Source organism: Mustela nigripes, chromosome 1, assembly GCF_022355385.1.
Source record: "Mustela nigripes isolate SB6536 chromosome 1, MUSNIG.SB6536, whole genome shotgun sequence".
In the NCBI taxonomy this organism is placed as follows: Eukaryota; Metazoa; Chordata; class Mammalia; order Carnivora; family Mustelidae; genus Mustela; species Mustela nigripes.
The window spans coordinates 131,321,923-131,346,855 of record NC_081557.1 but is presented as its reverse complement, the minus strand read 5'-3'; the positions used below and the strand labels follow the sequence as shown (position 1 = coordinate 131,346,855).

General features: G+C 37.8%; 1 protein-coding gene across 7 annotated transcripts in view; it reads right to left on the bottom strand.

Moving 5' to 3' along the window:
* Positions 1-5,955: 5,955 nt before the first annotated feature.
* Positions 5,956-24,933, bottom strand: part of ARFIP1 (ADP ribosylation factor interacting protein 1) — a 102,026-nt gene continuing 83,048 nt past the window's right edge. For all 7 annotated transcript variants that reach the window (XM_059373877.1, XM_059373860.1, XM_059373870.1 and 4 more), the window contains one exon: positions 5,956-7,846. In XM_059373877.1, coding sequence (XP_059229860.1) covers positions 7,691-7,846 — 156 coding nt within the window. In that variant the 3' untranslated portion in view covers positions 5,956-7,690. The remainder of the gene's footprint in view (positions 7,847-24,933) is intronic.

Genomic DNA, 24,933 nt, shown 5'->3' with positions numbered 1-24,933 from the left:
TTTGGAGCTTAATTTCTCTTACAGTTTCAAGCAGCTGTTTAGAAAGTTGAGGAGAAAAAAGAGAGGAAAAAAAAATCTAGTTTAGTAAAATGCATGTTTTCCTACATGATTTCTTTTTCTAACTAGTTTTATAGCCTAAACTAGTTTTGTTTCTTCAGTTGCCCTGTTTCTGTAATTCTTACTAACAGGAAATTGTTCAACTTTATACTTTCTTGCATTTCTGTGTTTCCAGGTACAAACCAGTTTCTTTGACATGTTAGACTAGGAATTCTGTTATTTGCAGGGGTAAAGCCAGTGGTGTCATTGACTCTACCAAAAAAAAAAAAAAAAAGTCTCTGATTGCCACCCTGGAACCAGCAACAGGGAAAACCCTTCTGGACAAAATATCCTAATAAAAATTTTTTTTATTATGAAGAATTCAAAAAGGGAAGAGTTAAAAGACTAGTACAAAGAAACCCCCCACACCCACCTATTTCAATTGCTAACAAATTGCCATATTTAAAACATCTTTCTCCTTTATTTTTTTCTCTCTCCAGCTTTTTTTCTATATATGTGAGTCCATGTGAATGTGTATATTTTTGCTGAATCACTTTCTATATATGTGAGTCCATGTGAATGCGTATATTTTTGCTGAACCATTTATTAATAATTGCAGGCATCATGCCACTTCACCTTTATTTTGATTTTATTTTTAAAATTTTGTTTATTTATTTGACAGACACAGTGAGAGAGGGAACACAGCAGAGGGGGTGGAAGAGGGAGAAGCAGGCTCCCTGCTGAGCAGGGAACCCTATGTGGGGCTCAGATCCCAGGACCCTGGGATCGTGACCTGAGCTGAAGACAGAGGCTTAACAACTGAGCCACCCAAGCACCCTGCCACCTTACGTTTAAATACTTAAGGCATGCAACTCCTATAAGGTCATTTGCTTATGTTCCCACTATAGAATAACATACCCAAGAAAACTAACAAACACACATTCGAATTGTTCAGTGGTTCCTTGAATGTTTTCTACGGTTATTTTTTGAACCCATGATCTAAAGTCTCTTACATTTTATAATAGTATTTCTAATTTTGTGTGTGTGTGTGTGTGTGTGTGTGTGTGTGTGTGTGTGTGGCTGATGTTTTGGAGAAACCAAGCTAATTATCTTGTAGAATATCCCAGATTCTGGAATTGTCCAGTTGATTTCTCATAGTGTCATTTAAACTTGTATTTAACCCCTGTATTTTCTATACGCGGGAAATAAAGGCAAAAGTCTTGAGTAGATTCAGGATAAACAGGAGTATTCCAGTAGGAGTATCTCAGGAGTGATGTTGTGTAATTTATATTGTCTTGTATCTGGAGGCACATGATTGTCAGGTTATTAGTGACCCTAACTTTGATCACTTGAGTTGGATGGTAAGCAAAAATCTTGGATTTTTTTTTTTAAAGATTTCATTTTTAAGTAATCTCTACCCCTGATGTGGGGCTTGAACTTACAACCCCAAGAGCAAGCGTTGTTTGCTCTACCAACTGAGCCAGTCAGGTGGCCCAACAAAAATCTTTTATTAATGGTACATTTTCCCTTTTCAAATTGAGTAATATGTGTATTATGACATAATATTTTTTTTCTTCAATCTCTAATGATTTTAGCTTTCATTGGTGATCCCCGTGTGCATCAATATTTCAGTGGGGGCTGCAAAATGATAATTTTTCTAATTTTTCCAATCTTTTTACATTTTTTTAACTAACTATTGTTCTAGTATCTGAAGTAACACCTTGACATTGATTTAGAAAAAATTGAAGTGAAGTAAATACAATCTTTTTAAAAGAAGAATTATGCATGGAGTTGGGGATACAGGGTGAATAAGAAACCACGCACTGTGTCTTGCTTAAGAGATTAGAGTCTAGAATTCTTTCAAAGGAAAGAATTGTAATTATTTGCCTAAAACTTTAGGTAGTTTTTCATAAAGAGCTTCCTAGTACAGAATTAGAAATCGTTTAGGGAAAAGACAAAAGTAAAGTCACATTCTATAAATAAATAACATGTTGTTATACTAAAACTTTCATTTTTTTTTTAAGATTTTATTTATTTATTTGGCAGATCACAAGTAGGCAGAGAGGCAGGCAGAGAGAGAGGAGGAAGCAGACCCCTTGCTGAGCCCCAGTGTGGGGCTTGATCCCAGGACTCTGGGACCAGGACCTGAGCAGAAGGCAGAGGCTTTAACCCACTGAACCACCCAGGAGCCCCAAGCAACACTGAGCCATCCAGGTGCCCCTAAAACTTTCATGTTTTAAAACCAAGGCCAGCAGGGTTAAAGTTACCTATCCTCTCATTACCACATAAAAGCTCTGCTCATTGAAAAATATTTTTTTTTCTTTTTACAGCGAAAGCTTGCATTTCCCTTAGAACTTCTGTAATTAAATCTCCGCAATAAAGACCAATACGGTTTACATTTTTCTTCCATATGCGTCCCCATGCCAGCACTGTACACATTTCATCCCTACAGTAAAAACACGTACACCTTTGCTTTGCAGAAACAAAGTGATATGAAAGTCCAAGTAACACAAAGTTACTTTTGTCTAAGATCAACAGAATGGTATCTTGTCCCTTTCGCCGTCCTTATGAATCATCAATTCATGATCAACCGCAGTTGCAGAAACCTCAAGTTCTTTGACAGAGAATGCTTGTGGCAAAGCCTACAAAAATAAAAAAAAAAAATTTAATGGAAGTTTCATTGGTAAAAATGTCATGTAATTCCTAGCTCTGATAAGATATTAACCCAATTAACTGCAATGATACAGAGTCCCAGTTCTCAGACTCGGTTTAATTTCCTGTCCTCATATCAATAGTCTCCTCTTCCCATATCAGAGTTACCACCAGAATAACTAATGGTTCTCACTTAATTTACATAAACTTCCAAGAGTTAACTTTTATTATTTCACAACACAAAGCCGAACTTCATAGTTCTCTGTACATTGGAACAACCACTTGGCAATTTATTATAAAGGCCCATTTATGCCAGGAAACCTGTTAAGCAGGAAACCTTCAAGTGGGAACACAAAATTTAATGCAAGTCCTCAAAAGAGAAGAGTTGTTTGTACCACCCTTCTATTTTCATAGGTCTTGCTATTTTCTAACTATAGTAAATAATTTGTGGCTCTTGGAAAAACTTTTTTCTTTTTTTTTTTTTTTTAAGTTTTTATTTATTTATTTGAAAGACCAGAGTGAGTGAGGGAGAGAGCATAGGAGCAGGGGCAGAGGGAAAGGGGGAGGGAAGCAGGCCTCCCTGCTGGGCAGGGAGCTCTACAATGCAGGGCTCCATCTCAGGACCTTGGGGTCAAGACCTGAGCAGAAGGCAGATGCTTAACCGACTGAGCTACCCAGGCACCCCTCTTTTCTTTCTTCCTTACTCTTTTCTTTCTTCCTTCCTTTCTCTTTCTTCTTCCTTTCCTTCCTCCCTCCCTCCCTTCCTTCCTAGATTTTATTCATTGAAAGAGAACGAGCACGTGCTCCGTGTGGATGGATACAGGAGGGAGGCTTGATGATCTTGACCTGAGTGGAAATCAAGATTTGGATGCTTAACCAACCAAGCCCCCCAAAGGGGGCTCCCCCGCCCCCTTTTTCTTTAATTTAAATTTTAGTTAGTTAACATATGCTGCAACATTGGTTTCTGAAGTAGAATTCAAGGTCTTGGAAAAGCTTGCAAAATGCAAAATATAGCTGGCCTTTTGATCAGAAAATAGCTTATTTACAGCTGGATCATTGTCCGAGCCTATATAAAAGTCTGCAACCTTAGAGGGGGAGTCAGATTTCTTAAATGCCTACATTTGGTTAGAGTTGAGTGATGAAGGATCTTACAGGGTCTCAAGTCTTTCCAGCAACCGAAAGTTTCAAAAAAGAGCTACCCGGAAAAAGATAATTTTGAAATATTATTACAAAGTATAGGCATTCTTGGTGTTTCACAAAAATTAGTACAAATTATATACAAATGTTACACTGAACTATTAATTTAGATAATTTGCTTTTATTTTTCCCATCCAGTAAAGGAAGGAGGAGACTGGGGCACATTTTGAGGTAGATACATTTTTCTTCAAATTAACAGTTGCATGATTAAAAGACACTTATCTTTAGCCTTTCCCATATGCTAATTTTACTTTATATAGCACTTTCCAGGTTCACATTTCTTTTTCAGAATACTTTAAGATCAGTGGATTGAAATGTATCATATATATTTTGAAATATACTTACTATGAATCCATTTAGGGGTGGATGGATTATTTTTTCAACTGAAGATACATTTAATACACATTGTACTTTAGAAGAAATGACACTTTTGACACATCGATTTAATTGTACAGTTGAAATAGCAGGATTTAAAGGGGGAACCATATATTTAGTTGCAAATAACTTACCTGGCATTACATTTGGTAACAGATGTTGGCTAAGCCAGTTTAATAAATTTTGGGGCCTTCATGTCTTTACCTGTAAAAAAGGACCTTAAACAGATCATCTCTAAGGAAGCTTCTACTTTCACACTCTTTTGGGATAAGCTTTCGTTACACCATCAGTGCATTTTACTTTGAATACAGAAAACAGGATTCTTGAAGTCTAGTAGATTTCAGCTTAATTGCTTCTGCAAGCCCGGGTCCTTCCTGGGCCCTAAGATTTGGAAGCTTTGGGGGTTATTAATTAAACAAGGGGATCATTAGATTGAGGTGGCTTTAAAAACTCAGTAGCCTACACAAACAAACCAAAATGTAAGCCTGAAATACCTCAAGGTTAAATTAAAACCCAAGGACGACCAATCCTTGCTTTGTGATTGGACGACCAATCACAAAGCCACTAAGTCCTCCCCAAAATAAGGCAATGGTTTAAGCTATAGGTAATCAAGTAATTTCCTCACTTTGCTTCTATGTCTATAAAAATTTCTCCCCTAGCTCCTGTTGGTGGAGGGAGCTTAATCATTTTTAACTTGGCGTTGCATGATTTGAGTCCATTTTTTTTCAAATAAACTTATTTTTCTTTTTAGCAGGCTCTGTGCCCGATGTGGGGCTTGAACTCAAGACCCTGAGATCAGATGTCACCCACTCTGAGCCAGCCTCACCCCTGACAAAATCTTTCTTGAAAGCCACCAAGCACTACTTCACAAAGTCTTAAAAATATATATCTACTTTGAGGGCTCATTTTCATTTCTAAGAACCTAATCTAAGGAAATAACTAGGGAAGAGTACAAAGATGAATGCGTGCATGTTAAAGGATATTCAAACTAGACCTTATAATATAAATAATTGGCAACTAAAATCTTTAACTTCAGGAGTTAGGCAGTTCTATGAAGTACTTACTAACGTGGGAAGTTATTTTATCTTCAATTTTTTGCAATTATCTTCTAATTTTTTTCTACAATGAATATAAATCACTTTAACAAAATAAATATACTACTGGCTAATGTGTTATTTCTTTTGCACATGTACCCACTACTCAGAATCAGGCATTTTTCGTTTCTCCTAAAAAATTCATCAGTCCCTGAAACTGTTTAATTCCGAGCTGCTAAAACTGTTACTGATAGGTGATAAGAGTGGACATGTTCTCTTCTCAAAGGAGACTCCTAAAGAGGTAAAAGAAAAACTTACTGAGAAAAAGCAGTCATAAATGACAGAAGTACCATTTTTTTTGTACTGTTTTTTTTTTTTTAAAGATTTTATTTTTTTATTTGACAGAATGAGAGCAGGAACACAAGCAGGGCAGGGAGAGCAGGAGAGGGAGAAGCAGGCTGGCTTCGCGCCAGGCAGGGAGCCTAATGTGCGGCTCAATCTCAGGACCCTGGGATCATGACCTGAGTTGAAGGCCGATGCTTAACCGACTGAGCCAACCAGGTGCCCCTGTTATTATTCTTAAAGTCAGGAAAAGAAAAATCATGTCTTCAGAATTTCCAGATAGTTGCTTCTTAAATTATGAAGAGCCAGAGAAAGAAGGTAGTGCAGCAAATACTTTTAATAAGAATACAAAATTCACACCAGAGGCACATTCTGGGGAATGTACAGGAACTATCACAAGTAGTAATTCTGCTGGAAGAATAAAATAAGGCTCTGTCAGAGTACAAATATACAGGAAGGAATGATTTAAAATAGGTTTATGATTTACAATCACATTACATTGTACATAGTAAGCACTGAAAACAGGCATATTAATTAAAAAGCCAGCTACAAGGCATTTGAACATATATAACAAATCTTACAGTCCACAAAATTCATGTATAACAGTAATTATTTTTAGTACTTCATTTCAACACAAAAGAAATGAAGACGTATTAATTTATGTCTATGACAAAAATCGAGAGAACTTATACATAAAAGGCTTACATGACTGATAGAACCACACAGCGGACAAGTTAGAGACGTAACACAAACCCAACAGTGCTGAGCAACTGAAACAGTACTGGCCTTTCCAATCCCCTTTCTTCTTGTTACCACTGCACTGTCCCAGATTACCTTTCGTTACTCAAACGAAAAAAAATTCCTCCATCTTCTCATTCCATGCAAGGAATGAAGCAAATCCAAACAGCAAATTCAAAAGTTGCTTTTACCATAAACCTGAAATGCGGTTTAAGGAATACAAAGAAACCCAACACTGATACACGGTGTTCCTTTCCAAGGAAGAAACAGATACACCGAACATTATCTGAAAGGGGTTTCTTTATGGATTATGTACATTGGTTGAATGAGAATTACTATCTCTGAGAAGGCACATATCTGTGATTTAAGGCTTAACCGGTATTGTTACATATGGAAGTCAAGGAAAGCTGTCTAGGAACTCACTTCTGTCAAAATGGAATTTACCCGAAATCTCGCTTTCCAAGCACAGATTTCGACTTTAGAAACCATCAAGAGTTTCTATTCCCAAGTCCACCTGCCAAAAATAATTCTCTTAAGCAGGTTTCATTACCAATCCAAAGAAATTGCTAACATAACTGCCCAGTGACTTTGGGTGATGCAAACTCTTAAGCTCAAAGGCCTCAGAGAAATGACAGTGTGATTCCTGTGTCTTAAAAAAAAAAAAAAAAAAAAAAAAAAAGTTTAAACAAAATTATAATAGTACAGAATCGTTTTTAAAAAGGTATTTGCCACAACTCCACAAGCCAATCAGTCATCCATTAGAGCTGCCGCCTGTGTGTGGACGCTGCAGGAACACCATATAATTTTATTCTGCAAAATAGTTTCTTTTTTCTTTAAGATGATACATGAAGATGAATCTCTTAAAGATGTTTAATATATTCATATATAAAATATCTGATGTTGATACAAATCATGTAAACCTCCCTTTGGAAAAGTTACAACTGGCCCCCATTTCCAGGACCAAAAACCTTGAATTTTTATCTGGTCAGTGCAAATCTATATTAGATGTTTTCAAACTACAGAAATAGCCATCAACCCTCACGATACAAAAAGATTTCTCAGAAAGAAAAATTGTGTTCAGATTATAGAAATTATGTTTACATTAAAATCACCCACCTTCCCATCAAATTTAACAGTTCAGTTGTTAAAGTATGAAAAAGGGAAAAAAATTAAAGCTGTTTGTGCAAGAATCACTACAATGGTTGTAGTCACCACTTCCCTAATCTTAACCCAACTCTGCTTAATTACTAGGTTTGTTTAGAAATATAACGACGTGACTTTTCTTTTTCTTTCTTTCTTTTTTCTGGGTGTGATTTTTACTGTTCTTCAAGCCAAGATGGGGCGTCCACTCCAGGGGTTTTCAATTTGATATGGAACTGTTTAAGCGTCTGTTCAAGCTGCTTCTGATTCCCAGCAAAGTAAGCGGCAATGGCGTTGTGAAAAAGGACTAGCTGATTGTGCAGCACCTTCACCTGGGAACGAAGAATCATGAGACCAAGCATTAACACCAACGGCAATGAAATAGAAGGTGACTTATCACATGTCCTCCTTCAATGGCGCAGGTCTCATCAGGAAAAGCTGTTTTAACAATGACCAAGTATTTCTCTCTCTCTCTCTCTCACACACACACACACCCCTGACTGTATATCACTTTGCGGGATCACTGAGCCCTTTGATGACTTCTTAATTCCCCTAAAGGGAATAGGTCAGTTTAAGAAGCTGTGTATTCAGTTAACCATATTCGAATGCTACTGAGGGCATTAATTAAAAATATTACTAAATCCTGTCTGTCAAATAAATAAATACAATCTTAAAAGAAAAAAATTACTCAATCCCACCTCAAACTAAATATATTCAAAATCAAATACTGAGGAGGGAAATTTACATATAAATATATATATTTATATATATATAATATATGCTATATAAATTTATATATAAATATATCTATATCTATCTATCTAATATATGCTATATACCAGAAATGGACATCATTAAGGCTAAGCTTTATGTAAAACAGAGTAGGCCAGATATTTTGAAATACTGAGGTTCTCTGCAAGGAATCAAGCCAAGTGGCAACAAGTGCTGCCCAGAAAGCCAATGTACTTAAAGTTCACAAGACTCTCTGTTATTTTCAAGTGTTTTAGTACTTCTAAAGATAACAACAGTATGTTTTAACCAAGTTAAACCAAGCTACTTCTGTAAATCTTTATTAAAGAAACCAGCAAAGCATTTCAAAGATTTATGAATAAAACTGTTTCCTGAGCCCTCATTTATAACTGTGAAAGTTCAATGATAAAGTATAAAATATACTGACTTATCCATCCAATGCAATATTTATTAAAATTGAGCTTTATGCCCCTAAAGCCTGGGTGGTTCAGTCAGTGAAGTGTCTGCCTCCAGCTCTGGTCACCATCTCAGGGTCCTGGGTTGGGGCCCGCATCGGGCTCCCTGCTCGACAGGGAGTCTGTTTCTCCCTCTGCCCCTCCACCCGCTTGTGTTCTCTCTCTCGAAAACAAGTAAAATCTTTTTTAAAAATGAGCTTTAATAATTTTTAGTGATGTAAAAACATCTGATATACAATGCTAAGGGAAAAACAGGACATGGCATTTTACACAGGTATGACCTTTACGCTCATTTTATTATAGCACACGAACACACATTAATAGTCTCTCTAGACTTTTCGCTATCCATCTACCTCTACAAAGGAAATAACACAAACCTTCATATTGGATATTTTTAATTTGTAAAGTCTTTATTTTAAAATATTATAAAGTATTCTAAAAATAACACACACTCCAGATTATAAAGTAAAACTTCCCAATCCATACTTTTTGCACCTATCCACTTCCCGCCACCTGAAAAATCACTATGAATGTTTTATCGTGTTTCTTTGAGAATTTTTCTAGGTGCATATATAATATTCAAAAATACAAAGGGCTTGCAACATGCACACTTTCAGTGATGCTGTTTCCTCAAAATATCTTAGATATTTTTTATTCCATTCACTTATTCATTCAACTAGTATTAATTAAATATCTTTCATGTGCTGTACACTGTTCCTAGGAAAACAGAAAAAAAATCCCTTCCCTCATGAGCTTGTATCCTTAGTGGGTAGGGAAAGAGTGAAGGGAGGCCAGAAACAATAATAAGTACTGGCATCCCAGGAAATGAGTATCTCAAGCCTTTGGGGAATCGGGCATCGCTGATTTACTTGAAAGCTGTCTAAAACAAAAAGTTTTTTCTCTTTTGATAAAGAGAAAAAAATTCTAGCACAGATAGTTTAAGAGGACCACAAAGCAATTAATAATGAAAACTAAAAAATGTCTGTATGAAATAAAAGGGGTAGATCTTGAATTTACCTGGTCAGACATTTAAGGCCTGCAACCTTTATAATGAGAACCTTTGGTAGCACATACAAGGCCAACCATGAGACACTGAACACCACGTATCGGGCACTAGACTAGGGATTTAAGAATACAAGGCACACACAGCAGCAGAAAGTTGGTATGATAAATGGGTAGTCAAAGTACATTGGGTTAACTTTTAAAAAGTGGGGGAGGGCACTTGTGGGCAGAATAAGGTTTTTCAAGAAGGGTTGGAGAGGAACACTGGGACAGTAGAACTCTAAGTCCCCTGTCCTCTGCTTCTGAGAAATGGGGGATATTTCAAAGGATAATGAGCCACAACCCAAGGGCAATTATTAAGGAAACAGGATGATCATAGGGAAAGCAGGTTTCTAAATGGCAATTTAGGAAGTGAGCAAAGTATTTGATTATACTGGACTGCTACGATAATGGCCCCAAAGAATCACTCTTCTCAGTATTGTCTAACACCCTTGGAAAGTCTTCTGCAATGAGCTTGGCCATGTAATATTAGAAAATGAGGCCTGATAAGCAGGCGCTTGCCCTCTTGGACTACTGCCGCCACCCTGCGAGGACACGCAGTCTAGCCTTCCTCTGAGAAGCCCACAGGGAGAGAGAGCCTCCGTCCCAGCTATGCCCACGGCTCAGGAAGCCTTCCAGTTGAGAGTGAAACCAGAAGAACCCATCTACCCAACCTACACAATTGAGCTAAATAATAAATCATTACTGTTCTAGGCCACCAAGTTTAGGGTACTTTGTTATGCAATAAAACATAAGTGGTATGTCTATGAAAAAGGTTAAGAATGCAGTTTCCTAGCAATGAAGAAGGGTTTTAGAAAGCACAGCGAAATGGAGGAAAATCAAAAGGGGAAGATAGGCTTGGAAAGAGGAAAGGCTAAGCTGGGAGGTAAGTAAAGGAACTGAAGAAAGTACCTGGGGAGGTCAGGAGTCAGGGGTGGTTTTGGGATGAGGGAACGGAGAGAGAGAGCAGCTAGGAAACAGATTCCTACAAGAGAAGTTCAAACAAGAGAGGCATATATGCTACTAACCCATCCCAAGATCTAATTGCATTTTTGGAGTAAATGTAATATAGTATCCTTGAAGACTTCACTTCCAGTGTTCTAGGAAGGCCTGACAACTGCATTAGGCATAGTTTGATACTGCTTGCAGCCTCCCCAAATTTGTATGTGTCATTCATTTAGGTCATCAGGAAAGTATCCCTGTTACCAGTATTGTATCGTTCTTTACAGCAAGAGTGAGCTCTGGAATCAGGAGGCATGCTGTACCGCTTCCCAGTTTTCTTTGTGAAATCTGTACAGGGTGCTTCTAACTTCACTGGCCAAGGTCTTTATCCATTTATCAGGGATCCCATTACCAAACTGCATATGTAGTGTCACTGCAAGGGTTAAGTGAAATGAGGTACCACCTGTCTGACACAGAGTAAGCCCTCATTCAGTTTCAGTGGAATCTACATTTACCTACTAGACAGTCAAACCACATTGACTTTTCTTGGTAAAATAATAATTCATTTATTTAGAAACTGATTTGGAACTTTTAAGAAAACTGTGATAATGTGATTCAGAATAACAAATATATACTTCGGTCTTTGTCCTGATTTCTGGCACAAAGCACCTAAAACCCTTGTTTCCTAGGTGATTAAGAGGGAAGGGAGCATCTTTTGTTATATTATTTAGTGTCTTCTCCTGTTCCTGAAATAGCCCCAGTGCTATAAAGGTGAAAGGAATTACTTTTATTCATAAACAACCACACCTGACTTTATGTTAATGAGAAAAAAAATTTTTTTTCTGGAAAGCTCTAGAAAACCAGGATAATAGATGGTTGTCAGGGGAACTAAATGGTGATTAGAGGATGGGAATTCCGGCTCCAGCTGCCTACTTCTGTGGAGGAGACAGTGGCTACAGGTTGAATAATCCACCAAGGGTCAATGATTTTATCAATGATGCCTGTGTAATGAAGCCATCATAAAAACCCCTGAAGTATGAGATCTGGAGAGTTTCTGGGTGGTGAATGCATCCATAGGCTAGGAAAGTGGTACACCCCCAAATCCATGGACAGAGGCTCTTGTGCTTAGGACCTTTACAGACTTTGACCTCTGTGCACTTCTTCATCTGGCTATTCATCTGTATCCTTCAATCGTCCTTGTAGTAAACTGGTAACCTCCGTAAGTACACGATATTCTTAGGTTCTGTGAGACAGTCTAGCATACAATCGTAGTTGAGGAGGAGGTTGTGGAAACCTTCCATGTATGGTTAGAAGCACAGGCGACAACCTGTCTTGCGACTGGTGTCAGAAGGTGGAGGGGTGAGGGCGGCGTCAGAACCGAACTGACCTGTACAATACCCAGCCGGTGAACTGGATGGAGAATTAGATGGTGTGGGAAAAACTCCACACACCTGGTGTTAGGAGTGTTTGAAAAGTGCTAGGAGTGTAAAAGAAGAAAGAGTTTTCTCCTTTCCAAAGGCAGAAATTGATGTGAAGTTTACCCTAGCACAATGGAAATTTAAAAAAAAGGGGGTGTGTGCTAAGCAAATAAATGTCGTTGAGAAGATGCAGGGGCACAGCTGGCTACCAACACTGACTGCCTTGACCCAGCCTTCTGTTCAAGGGCAGAAAACAGCCTGGGATGCTGCAGAAGGAATTCCTCTGCCTGACAGATCACCTTAGAAGAATTTTTTTTTCTTTTCAAGATTTAATTTTTAAGTCATCTCTACACCCGCCATGATGCTTGAACTTAAAACCCTGAGCTCAAGAGTCACCTGCTCCAACTCAGCCAGTCAGGTGCCCCAACTAAGAAATTTTAAGGGTCAATTTATTAAGTCCACAGTTCTCTGCTTCTAAAATAAACACATTTTTTGGGCACCACAGAGGCACTTCTTCCAAATTAATAGTATTACATACTCAAATTAATAGTATTACATAAAAAATTAGTTTAAAACATGCTTAATACAGACTTCTACTAATTCTAATTCATATTGACCTTTCTCTATGTCCAGGCAGAAAAATTTCACATTGCAATCACTTTTAAAACAGCTTTAAAATGGTACATTGGCACTCTGCGTAAGACTAGGAAAAGGTCAGATTATTCTAATTAAGGTTATAACCAGGGTTTACCTTACATGAGTGGAGTCTGATTTTAGGACCAGATCTATTTATCTATCTACCTTCCTTCCTTCCTCCTTTCTTTCTTTTTCTTTCTTCTTCTTCTTTTTTAAAGTTTTATTTATTTAAGTAATCTCTATACCCATTGTGGGGCTCAAACTCACAATCCCGAGATCAAGAGTCCTATGCTCTTATGAGTGACCCAGCCAGGTGCCCCCCAAAATCTCTTTCTTGTAAGGCACTGGTCAACTAAAATTATAACTAGCGAAAAATAAGTAAAATGAAACACTGCAGGCAAGCTCTTACTTGATTCCTATTTACATAAAAATGTTTTCTGAAACGGAGCTCTTCTCAGTCACCTGTGCCTGTGTGGCTGAGTTTCAGAGCTTCTGGAGAAGGCTGTCAGGGACTGGTCAAAGGAGGGGTCCAGGAGCAGTATGTTTTGACAGAGGATGGAAAAGTTCCTAGATGACCTCAGAAATGATGAGGGAGCAGAAGGCTAGCTGAAGACAGAGCATAAGCTGACACCCTACAAGCTCCCCCCACCCCACCCCTCCTCAATGGGACCTGTGTGACATTCTTCCAGGAATCCCCCAACTTTCTTAAAGTTAATGCCTTGCTAGAGGGGAACACAACCTTAACTTGACAAGGGCAAGGCCTGTGGTATCTTGTGGGTCAGTCCTCTTTAGCATATGAAAGTTCTTTTGAAAGCTCCCTTTTCCTAACTTCCCCCTAAATCCGAGTATATAATCACCACTCCTCAAGACACCCCCCCCTCCCCCGTGCAGCAGCTCTTTCTACCCACCAGTCCTGTCCCTGTGCTTTAATAAAACCAACCTTTTGCCCCAAAGGTGTCTCAAGAATTCTTACTTGGTCGTGGGCTTTGGACTCCACCCCACCGAACTTCACCTATATTCCCAAACCACATCAGATAGGAAACAACTTTTCAAAGATAAAAGCCCGTAAGGGAAAAGACTGAGAAATTAAATTCATTAAAATTTAGAGCTTCTACTCATCCAAAGATAGTGAAAAGACAAGTTACAAACTGAGGGAATATATCTCCATTATGCTGACAAAGGATATGTATTCAGAAAATGTGAAAAACTCTGACAAAAGCCATCCAACTAAAAAGAGCAAATAACACAGATGGGTATTTCACAGAGGAGAAAACAGGATTGGCCAATTAAGGCTGAAAAGATACGCTGCGCCTCATTAGAAAACAGCAAAGTGCAAATTAAAACTAAGTTGAGGAAAGGGGCTTCAATTGCCTCCATGGTGACCTCAAAATTTCTAATTAATTAAGTTCTTCCTAGCTTATCTCTTAAGTCAGGCAGGATACCTTGGAGGCAAAACATCCCGTGATAGGAACCCAAACTACCCCTCAAGCAAGAAGGACTGCTGTAAGCCAGCAGGACCACACGTGACTGACCCCACTGCGACTACTGACTTGACCTTTACTGCCCACCTGCACGTAACCATCCACCTCCGTCCCACATTCTCCTTATATAAACCCAGAAGCAGTTTCAGCACTTCGGAAACAGTCTTTGAGATGTTGTCTCTTGCTGTTGGCCGCACTGAAATAAATTCTTTTCTCCTTTCACCACCACTGGTCTCTTAGTGTCAGTGGGGGTAGCTGAACCTGGTCTGTTGGGACCCCTGGAGCCAGTTGCTCTCACATCCCCTGTGCCCTGGCTACACTGGGGTGCCATCTTATATCCTCTATAAGGAGACTGAGAAAACTTAAAACAATTAATACTCTGGTGCACTGTTGATTGTTGTATAAATTTGTACAACTATTTTTTTTTAATATTTTATTTATTTATTTGACAGAGATCACAAGTAGGCAGAGAGGCAGGCAGAGAGAGAGGAAGGGAAGCAGGCTCCCCACCGAGCAGAGAGCCCAACAACAATGTGGGCTCAATCCCAGGACCCTGGGATCACAACCTGAACTGAAGGCAGAGGCTTTAACCCACTGAACCACCCAGGCACCACCCCCACCCCCCTGCCTCCTATTTATTTTTAAGGACAAAAATTAGCTTCTCTTTTTGGAGATTTATGAAATTCAACTGAAAACTTACATACAAGTTTATGAGCCAGCCCATTAATTAAATATTCTTCCCTATTTAGAGGTATTTTTTTAAAAGGCTTTTGTACTAGTAACCTACCTGGGTCACAAAGTAATTTTCCACTTTGCCCTACTAAACATGACTTAGCCTTTCTGTTTTGTTGGTGTTTTGTTTTTAGTTTTGGATGATCCTCGGTTCCTGGAGCTACAGAGCAACTATGGGGTTTCTGTACTTTTAGTGTGAAATTCTAATTTTCAAAAATAGGTTCCAGCCAATTATTTTATTGCTCTTTGGGTCGCAAGAATTTTTGACTTGAATCTTAATCCTCACTGTTTTACAATTAAAGGAGACAATGAGAGTGGAGCATAGGGTCTGTTTCACATATTATACCTGGAGAAAGCTGTTACAGCAGTCTGAAAGTTACAGTCCGAAACAAAGTGGAAAGAGCATCACAGAGTTTTTATCTGACCCTACAAATGTCAACACAAATATCAACACAAAAGTCACATATGGCAGCTGAAGAGTCAGTTTCCATACCACCTTGAGGTAGTTGAAAAACACAACACAGAGACCACGTCTTATAGCTAAGGAAGGCAGGCAGCCCACTGAACAAAGCCTCAAACTCAGTGCATTACCTGTATGCAAAATGTTCCCGCTGAAACTTAATCCATGGGAAATCAAGGGAAGAGGGTGCTTTTTAAGACTGAATTCTAGTTTTCACAACAAATGATACAATACCCATTTCCACAAAAACATTCTCCAGTAATTGTGAGAAGGTTGATGTGTAAGCCTTTAAAAATATATACACACTTCAGATCAGTTCCCTGGTACAGAGAACGCCTTTGGGCATTCACAGCTTCTCAATTATAATTTTGGAAACAGCATATACAATTTCATTGTTACTTTAATCTCAGAAGCCCTTTTATGCCAAAACAGATAATTTACCTCATTTTTCTATTAGCACTGATCATGTAAGTGGTGTCTGAATACAAGTTTTAGTTTTGGTAGAATGTCTTACAAATCAGATGCAAATTTAAATAGGAATGGTAAACTGATACCCTTTAACCAATCAAGCCATTACTAAACCAAAAGTAGATGGAAATAAAAATAAATTATCAATATGAATATGTTTTCTATACTAAATGAATTAAAAACGTTTGCTTTTCTACCATTTTTGCTTAATTTTCTTTAAAATTTTCCTAAACTAATTTGTACTAAAATATGTATTCATATAACATCAATGTGGTTCTGACAGATGCCACAGAGAGTCCTCAGGATGTTTAAGAACAAATAATATTAGAAAAACAGTTGCAAATACAATTTGATTTTCTATTTTTTTCTCAAATAAAATTTTAAAGATGACTAGTTTTTGCAATCTTAGTAGTGACTGTGCTGTTGTCACTATACACAAGTAGTTTTAATGAGACTTAAAAGTGTTATTTTAAGTCACTTGGTTTATTTATCAGGTTTACTTTACTAGGTTACTTGGCCTTGGGAAGGTCAATCTAGGAGAGATTGTGGTTTCTCAAACGGAATTGGTTTAGAAAGAGAGATGAAGAAAGTAAGGTGGGGGAAAGGTCAGACTGTACTTTTACGAGAAGATACAAAAAGCCAAAAGTGTTTGAGGAAATGTTTTAGGGTCATTACACTTTTTCAACTTAACATTTGTTTATATTTATGCTATCAGATCATGAGAAGCAATGAGCACACAGAATCAAAAAAAGAGCCAAGTATTTTTGGTAGACTGTATTTTGATATGGTGGGTATCACTTTTATGAAGCACCTTTTTTTTTAAGATTTTTATTTATTCGAGAGAGAGAGTGAGAGAGACTGCAAGCAAGAGCAGAGGGGAGGAGCAGAGGGAGATGGACGAGCAGACTCTCTGTTGAGTAGGGAGCCAGACTCAGGACTCAATCCCAGGACCAGGGATCACGACCTGAGCCAAGGTAGAGGCTTAACTGACTGAGCCACCGAGGCGCCCTATGAAGCATGTGACAGAGGATATGTGACCCTCCCATCTACTCTGTACAGGCTTCTGTTCTCTCCATGTTACAGTTAATAAAACACTCAGAAAGTTAAATAATTTGCCTAAGGTTAGACAGTTAGGAAGCAGATGGGCTGGGATGTGGTGTGTCTTCTCCCAAGACAGGTCCATGTTCTTCCACCTATTCCAACCTGACTCTATTCATAAGGCAATACACAATTTGGAAAGCTTTTTATTTATTTATTCAACAGACAGAGATCACAGGTAGGCAGACAGGCAGGCAGAGAGAGAGAGATGGGAGGAAGCAGGCTCCCCATGGAGCAGAGAGCCCGATGAGGGGCTCGATCCCAGGACTCTGAGATCACGACCTGAGCCGAAGGCAGAGGCTTTAACCCACTGAGCCACCCAGGCGCCCCAATTTGGAAAGTTTTTAAACAAAGTTGGAAACAGACCAAAAAAGGTATGGCAGAGCACTTAAAGGAAGGGTAGAAATGTATGGAAGATACACTTTAACCTCTCCCAAATTTTGTTGTTGGCTCTAAAGTTACATTTAAATAACCTCGGGACAAGGATCTAACACAATGACTGGAGCAGAAGAAGGAAAGAAAAATTAATTCATTCTAAAATTATGAATAATAATACAGTATTAAACTTTAATATACCATTTCCATACTTACAGAGCAGGAAAAAAACCCTATATTGAATTTACTTATGCATGTCCTAACTTAGAAATGATTTAAAGTGGTTATAAGGATAAATGAAATACCACAGAAAAGCAGAGATTTTTAAAAGGAGCAAAAAAGAGGTAATTCCAGGGAGAATCAGGATGATGGCAAATTTGACAAATTTTCAAAACCTAACATCGGAAACAATTATGGTAATTTAGAAATACACTAAATCTTTGTGAACTCAATTACAAAGAACTTTCATAAAGATCTGCCAAACAATGAGCAACCCAGCTCAGACATAAGCAAATCCACTACAGCAACATCTGGTGAATGACCTAAAATATGCCATACAATACTTTAATTGTTAAAGGGCAAAACAAACTTCAACACTGACTACTAAGGCAGAGACAAGCTGAGATTTTAAATAGAAACTGGGTAAGAGAAATTTAAGAGCAGGACTGAAAGTTGATGCCAAGTGGATTACACTGAAAACTTTCTCCTGCCTACACAGCATATATCAATAGAAGATAAATACCATTTACAAAGTTTACTGACTAAAAAATTAAAAGTATTACTTCACAGGCATCAAAGCCATAAAAAGGCACTGTATTTCTACCAAATGAATTTCTCTTTCAAATCAAATTTAGATTAATTACATACCTTCTTTTAAGAAAAAAAAAAAGATTTATTTATTTTGGCAGGGGAGGGGCAAAGGGAGAGAATTTCAAGCAGACTCCCTGCTGAGTGTGGAGCCTGACTTGGGTTTCAATCCCAGAAACCCAAGAGCATGACTTGGGCCAAAACAAGAGTCGGATGCTCAACCGACTGAGCCACCCAGACACCCTGGATTAATTACACATGTTCTTATCAGAGACACTGAAATAATTAAAAAAGAGGCGATTTCTAGTTCAAATAAAAGTTACTAGTTTTTTTTTTTTTTTTTAAAGATTCTATTTTTATTGAGAGAGAGAATGCACGCATACAAGTTGGGGCGAGGGGCAGAGGGATTGCTGAGCAGGCATCCTGACTTGGGGCTCAATCCCAGGAGCCCTGGATCATGACCTGGGTCGAAGGCAGATTCTTAACCAACTGAGCCATCCGGATGCCCTGAAGAGTTACTAGTATGTGTGTGTGTGTGTGTGTGTGTGTATGTATATATATATATATATATATATATATATATATATATATATTTATATATATATATTTTTTAATTTATTTGACGGACAGAGATCACAAGTAGGCAGAGATGGCAGGCAGAGAGAGAGGAGGAAGCAGGCTCCCTGCTGAGCAGAGAGCCCGATGCGGAGCTCGGTCCCAGGACCCTGGGATCATGACCTGAACCGAAGGTAGAGGCTTAACCCACTGAACCATCCAGGCACCCCTAGTTTTAATATATTTATAACTGTTAAGTTTCTTCAAAGCAATTATTGGCTCTCCCAATAATTCTATAAAGTAAGGGTTTATATTAAATGAACAATATTGGGATAGCATCTTGGCTTAAACATGTGAGGAAAAGCTGAAACAAAATCATTCTTTTTTAAAAAAATTATTTTTAAGTAATCTTCACCCAACATGGGGTCTCAACTTATAACCTCAAGATCAGCAGTCACATGCTCCACCAACTGAGCTAGCCAGGCACCCGTAAAATTGTTCTTTAGTAAGAAGTCTCCAACCACTAACATGTGAAGAATTAACTCTCTTCTTTATTGGCATTATTTAAAAATGTGTAATTACATGCTTTCTCTGCCCATCACTGATCTTTTTTTTAGTAAGTAAGAAACCAGAAAAATAACAAATAGAAAAGGTTATATCTGTCTTGCCCTTTTATTAGGTTTGTGAAGTATAATTTTATTACTTTGCAATAGCTTTGGAAATGCTTGTCCTGTCAAAGCAGCTACCAGTTGAGAAAAAGGCACTATCAAAAACAGGGGTGTGGGCATTAGGAAGGGAGTAAGAGTAGGAAAGACAAATATGAACTACAAGTGGAGGTGGAAGAACAGATTTTATTTTTCTGACTCATTGGGATAGGTTTCAACAAATCACGGACAAGCAGGTTAAAAAAAAAAGCACCTTAGGAGGGAAAAAAGGGCAGTCCTATTTTGAAAAGCAGATAACTGATGCAACACAAGCTCCAGTAATGACAGGTCTCAGAACAGTGCTAAGGTCTTGTAATTCTTTATCTAATGGCACATTAAAATTCTCAATGCACGGGTTTTTCTCCCCCTTTAGCAAAAATATCTATTGCCCTTTTGTTTTACATAGCATTAGCTCCCTCCCCTTCCTCCCTTCCTTCCAATAGCTTCAGGTTTCGATATGACCAATATGGCTTCTGTTTTCTGTCATCTACCATCTTCTCCCTCTGCTATTTTAAGAACCTTACTTGGAGCAGCATTATAGCATCATAGTCAATTAAAAGCAGGGCTGTAGAGATCTAGATTTGAAAGAGATCTAGATTTGAATACTGATCTGGTATTGAGACTGGGTAGATTGTTCAACTTCTCTGAACATCAGTGTCATCATCTGTACACTGGTATATGATCATCTAGACCACAGATCAGATAGATATACATACAGATACACAAAATACTTATAGAGAACTCCTCCATATGCAGATTACTCAAAGATCAGTGTTCACCAATTCACTGGCTGCAGAAAGGAAATGCTCTGCAGGTGCACCAATGCAGCTTACATCTAGGGAAAGAAACACACTAACATTCACTCACAGCATAGTATGGTATGTGCTTTACTGGAGAAAGCCGTGGTAGCACAGTAACCGAAAGGGGAAGAAAGAAACTTAAACTTTCAAGTTGCTAGGGGAAATACTAAGTACCACAAATCATTCAAAATAGCATTTGAGCGCCTAGATAAAAATTAAAGGTTAAGGTACAGGGGTGCCTGGGATGGCTCAGTGGGTTAAGTGTCTGACTCTTGGTTTTGGCTCAGGTCAGGATCTCAGCATCCTGAGATCAAGCCCCAAGACAGGCTCTGTGCTCAGCACAGAGTCTGCTTAAGACTCTTTCTCCCTCTCGCTCCTCCCTCCCACCATGCTTGTTCTCAAATAAATAAAATATTAAAAAAAAATTAACTTAGGTATAGAAGAATAGTTAAGGAACTGAATATTTCCTTTTATCTATTAGGTGCCCCTGTTCTCATTGGCCTTTGGACACTAGGCAACAAAAACCTACAGTTAAACCAATGGCCTGTTCACACTCACCTTTACATTCATAAAATAGTTTTCGATCATAAGTATGGTTCTAGATCACCTCGGAAAACTTCTTTTTTTAAGATTAAGAATTCAATCTTTTATACAATTTATAAAAATTCTGATCCTATGTACCTAAGAACAGTTTATAAACTTAACAGAAAAGTTTCATCAAAATTTGTTATGATAGAACAATTATTTTTCTTTAAAAAATCCATATGCAGGGGCACCTGGGTGGCTCAGTGGGTTAAGCCTCTGCCTCTGGCTCAGGTCATGATCTCAGGGTCCTGGGATTGAGCCCTGCATTGGGCTCTCTGCTTCCCCCTCTGCCTGCCTCTATACCTACTTGTGATTTCTCTCTTTTTTTGGCCAACTCTTAATTTCTGTTCAGGTCATGATCTCAGGGTTCTGAGATTGAGCCTCAAGTCGGGCTCCTTCACTGGACATGGAGCCTGCTTAAGAACTTCTCTCTCCCCCTTCAACTCCATATTCTATTCCTTCCATTTAAAATCTGTTTCTTCCACATACCTTTAGTCAGCTCCTTTACATCCTTCTGGAGCTCAGCCCAATGTCACTTACTCTAGGCTTCCACAATACCCCATGCCAAGCCAAGTCCCCTCTGTATACTCACATGACTCCTCAATTTCTCCTTTACAACACTTGTCATAGTTTGTATTTATGCAATTATTTGGTTAATGCCTATTTCTCTTACTTGACCATAAGCTCTATAATGGCAAGACCATTATATTTCTACTATTTAACCCTCGCACCTAAAAAACAACCAATGAATATTTGATGAGTAAAGGAATCAATTTGCTCCTAGTATTTTATGTATGTATTTTCGTTTTACTGTTTAAGTATCTCTCAACACCTTCAGTTCACTCCATTTCCATTATCACCACCCTAAACAAGCTCTCATCATCTCATCTAAACTACTATATTTACTTTTAGGTTCTAAGATCTATGGACCATACTTCGGACTTACCATTTACCGAGAATATTTTCAATGGGTTCCTATCGATACTAAAATAACTTTTCCTTAATGTAGTCTATAAGACCTGCATGGTCTGGCCTTTGCTTGCCTCCCAGTCATCTCTCTATGCTCTAGTTGCACTGGTTCTAGTCATATTTGTTCTTTGAGCACACCACACCCTTTTCTGTCACAGGGCTGTTACACATGCTGTTTTTTAAAAATATTCTTTGCTTCTCACTTTATCTAGTTAATGCTCAACATCACTCTCTCATGGAAGCCTGCCCTAGCCACTCTTAATGAACCATGTACCTCTCCTTGAGAGCACTGGTCACATCCTAGATTTTATATACAAGGTTTGGTGTGATTTGATCACGGTTGTTTTATTTTTATTAGGCTACAAACTCTTTGAGGGTAGAATTTGTTTTTGCTTTTGCTCACTGGGTATCACCAATATCCAGAACTCTTCCTGGTACACATATAGATCTGACAAAAGTTTGTTATTTTGAATGAAAAAAAGAATAACAACCTGAAATTATATGATGAAATATACTCAGGAATGAAGTCTGGAAGTAAAGGTGCATGAATAAGGGAATGTTTCACAAAATCCAAATGTAGGTAATCATATTTGGCATAGTGTTGAGGTTGCTTATTATACATACTTCCACACTTCAGTCCATAAATGTTAATTTTTTATTTAGAATCAGTAGGGTCCTTTTACTTATGGAACGTAATTTCACTTGACCTATGAGCAAATACCAAGAGAACTGTTTGTACCTCCAGTTATAGAAGTAAAGATGATAGTAAATGATTGGTATGAATAATTAAAAAGTATCAAGAGTAGGTCCTTTTCCTTTGACAATGGAGAAGGAGATTTTAAGAATGTATGGGCTTGTACATATTAAGTAATGATTAACATGCTTCTTAAAATTTGGCAAGAAATATCCATCTTTAAAATTTAGAGGTTTACTTTTTTCCCTCTCAAAGAGAAGCTTTAGCAAACAAAGAATACCTTTGACTTCCAAGTTTTCCCAAACATTTATAGCCTATTTTTAAAAGAATGTACTGGGTTTCAAGTATTTCCTATTATAGTATTTGTTTGCAGTCACTGAATCATCACAACTACATATATAGCTGGTTCATATTACATAAGAATGTTTACTTTGTTCTAGGTGTTTTATTGTCTGTGTATTCTCTCTTTCTCCTGCTTCCCATTTTACTTCATATACTGCTCTCTGAAAAATTAAATTCTTTATAAGATACACATGAAATACTTTTTAATATATTAGAAAAAATGCTGTATTAAGAGTATAGTAAAAAAGAAATCCTAATATACAGGAATACTATTATATTATGATTATATATGAAACATAGTGTTGAGTGAAAACAAGTCTTTTCATCAACCTGATTAAGAATGACTGTGATTTTTAAAAAGATATTTAAATTAAGTATATTAATCAAACATGCGCCTAGGAAAGAGTCCAACCATATTAATCAAGTATGTGTCCAGGATATATTCCCAAGTCTGGCTCATCTTTTCCTGTCCCCACTGTCATCCTCAAGTCACTGAAATATAAGAGAGGAAAAAGAACCCTTCATTTACGGTTATAGCTGCTTAGCTGACATTACCACAATTTTTTTTTAAAGATTTTATTTATTTATTTGAGACAGACAAAGAGAAAGAGAGAGCACAAAGAAGGGCAGAGGGACAAGTGGACTCCCTGCTGAGCAGGGAGCAGGATGTGGGGCTCAATCCCAGGATCCTGGAATCATGACCTGAGACACTTAACTGACTGAGCCACCCAGTCGCCCCTGACTTTACCTTAAAATAAGAGTATATTTCACCTTTCTTAAGATAAGAATATAAAAAAGTTAACAAGAATCTTTTTATTTATACCCTAAGCTGTTTTGTTGAATCTTTTTTTTTTTTTTTTTAAAGATTTTATTTATTTATTTTTACAGAGAGTGAGAGAGATCACAAATAGAGAGGTGGGGTGGGGAGCTGGGGAAACAGGCCCCCTGCTTAACAGAGAGACTGATGCGGGGCTCAATCCCAGAACCCTGAGATCATGACCTGAGCCTAAAGCAGAGCCACCCATGCTTTGTTGAATCTTTTGATACATTCAGGTTTTTCTCCTCTAATGCATTTGTAGCCCTGAAATGAGATTTGTATTCCCAAGTTGAATTATGGTTATCTTACAGGAAATATTAATCTTAAGTTATTTTTTCATATTTTATGTGATTCTAAGCCATATAAAAAGTTTTAAAAAAATAAACATGAATTGTTCACACTCATGTGCAGATTTTTCTCTAATTTTTTGCTTCCTCTTTCCATGCAACAGTATACACTGCAGATAATAGCAGCATTTCTTTTCTTTTCTTTCTTTCTTTCTTTTTTTTTTTTTAAGATTCTATTTATTTATTTGACAGAGAGAGAGAGATCACCAGTAGGCAGAGAGGCAGGCAGAGAGAAGAGGGAGAAGCAGGCTCCCTGCTGAGCAGAGAACCCTATGTGGGGCTTGATCCCAGAACCCTGAGATCATGACCTAAGCCAAAGGCAGAGGCTTAACCCACTGAGTCACCCAGGCACCAAAAAAGTAGCAATTCTGAGAGAGTATATTTTGCCCTCACTAAAGCAAAGAATGCAGTAATCAGGATTTGCCCTTCTATTCTGTCCTGGCCGACTCTCATTTTCTTGCATCTCTTTCTCTTCCCTGCAGTGTGCCTCTAATTCTGGGAAGAAATGCAAACACATTTGCTAAAATAACTACTATATATTTAAAATCATTGCTAGGCATCACGAGGGCCATAAAAGGAGGCATGGTACCTTTCTCACAAAGTCTACAAAACACCAGAAATGTCTATTTTCTTCACTTTACTAAAGTAGTGTCTATTTTGTTTTGAACCATGAAAGGAACAGTAAAAGGTAAATAAACTGTCTTAAGTCACAAAATAGCTCATGTTACATTACTCAAAGGTGTGGAAAAGGAGAAAGAATGATGAAAAGAAACATTAAAAGAGCCTAATTAACTTTGTTTTTATTGCTACGCAACTCAAATGTCGTTTAGTAAAACAAGGAAGAGAATATCAGAGATTAATAAGAGTTGTTTAGGTTAAATGTAAACACAATGTATCTTAGCAGTGGGTGGATAAAGTATGGATTTCACATAATAGAAGAATC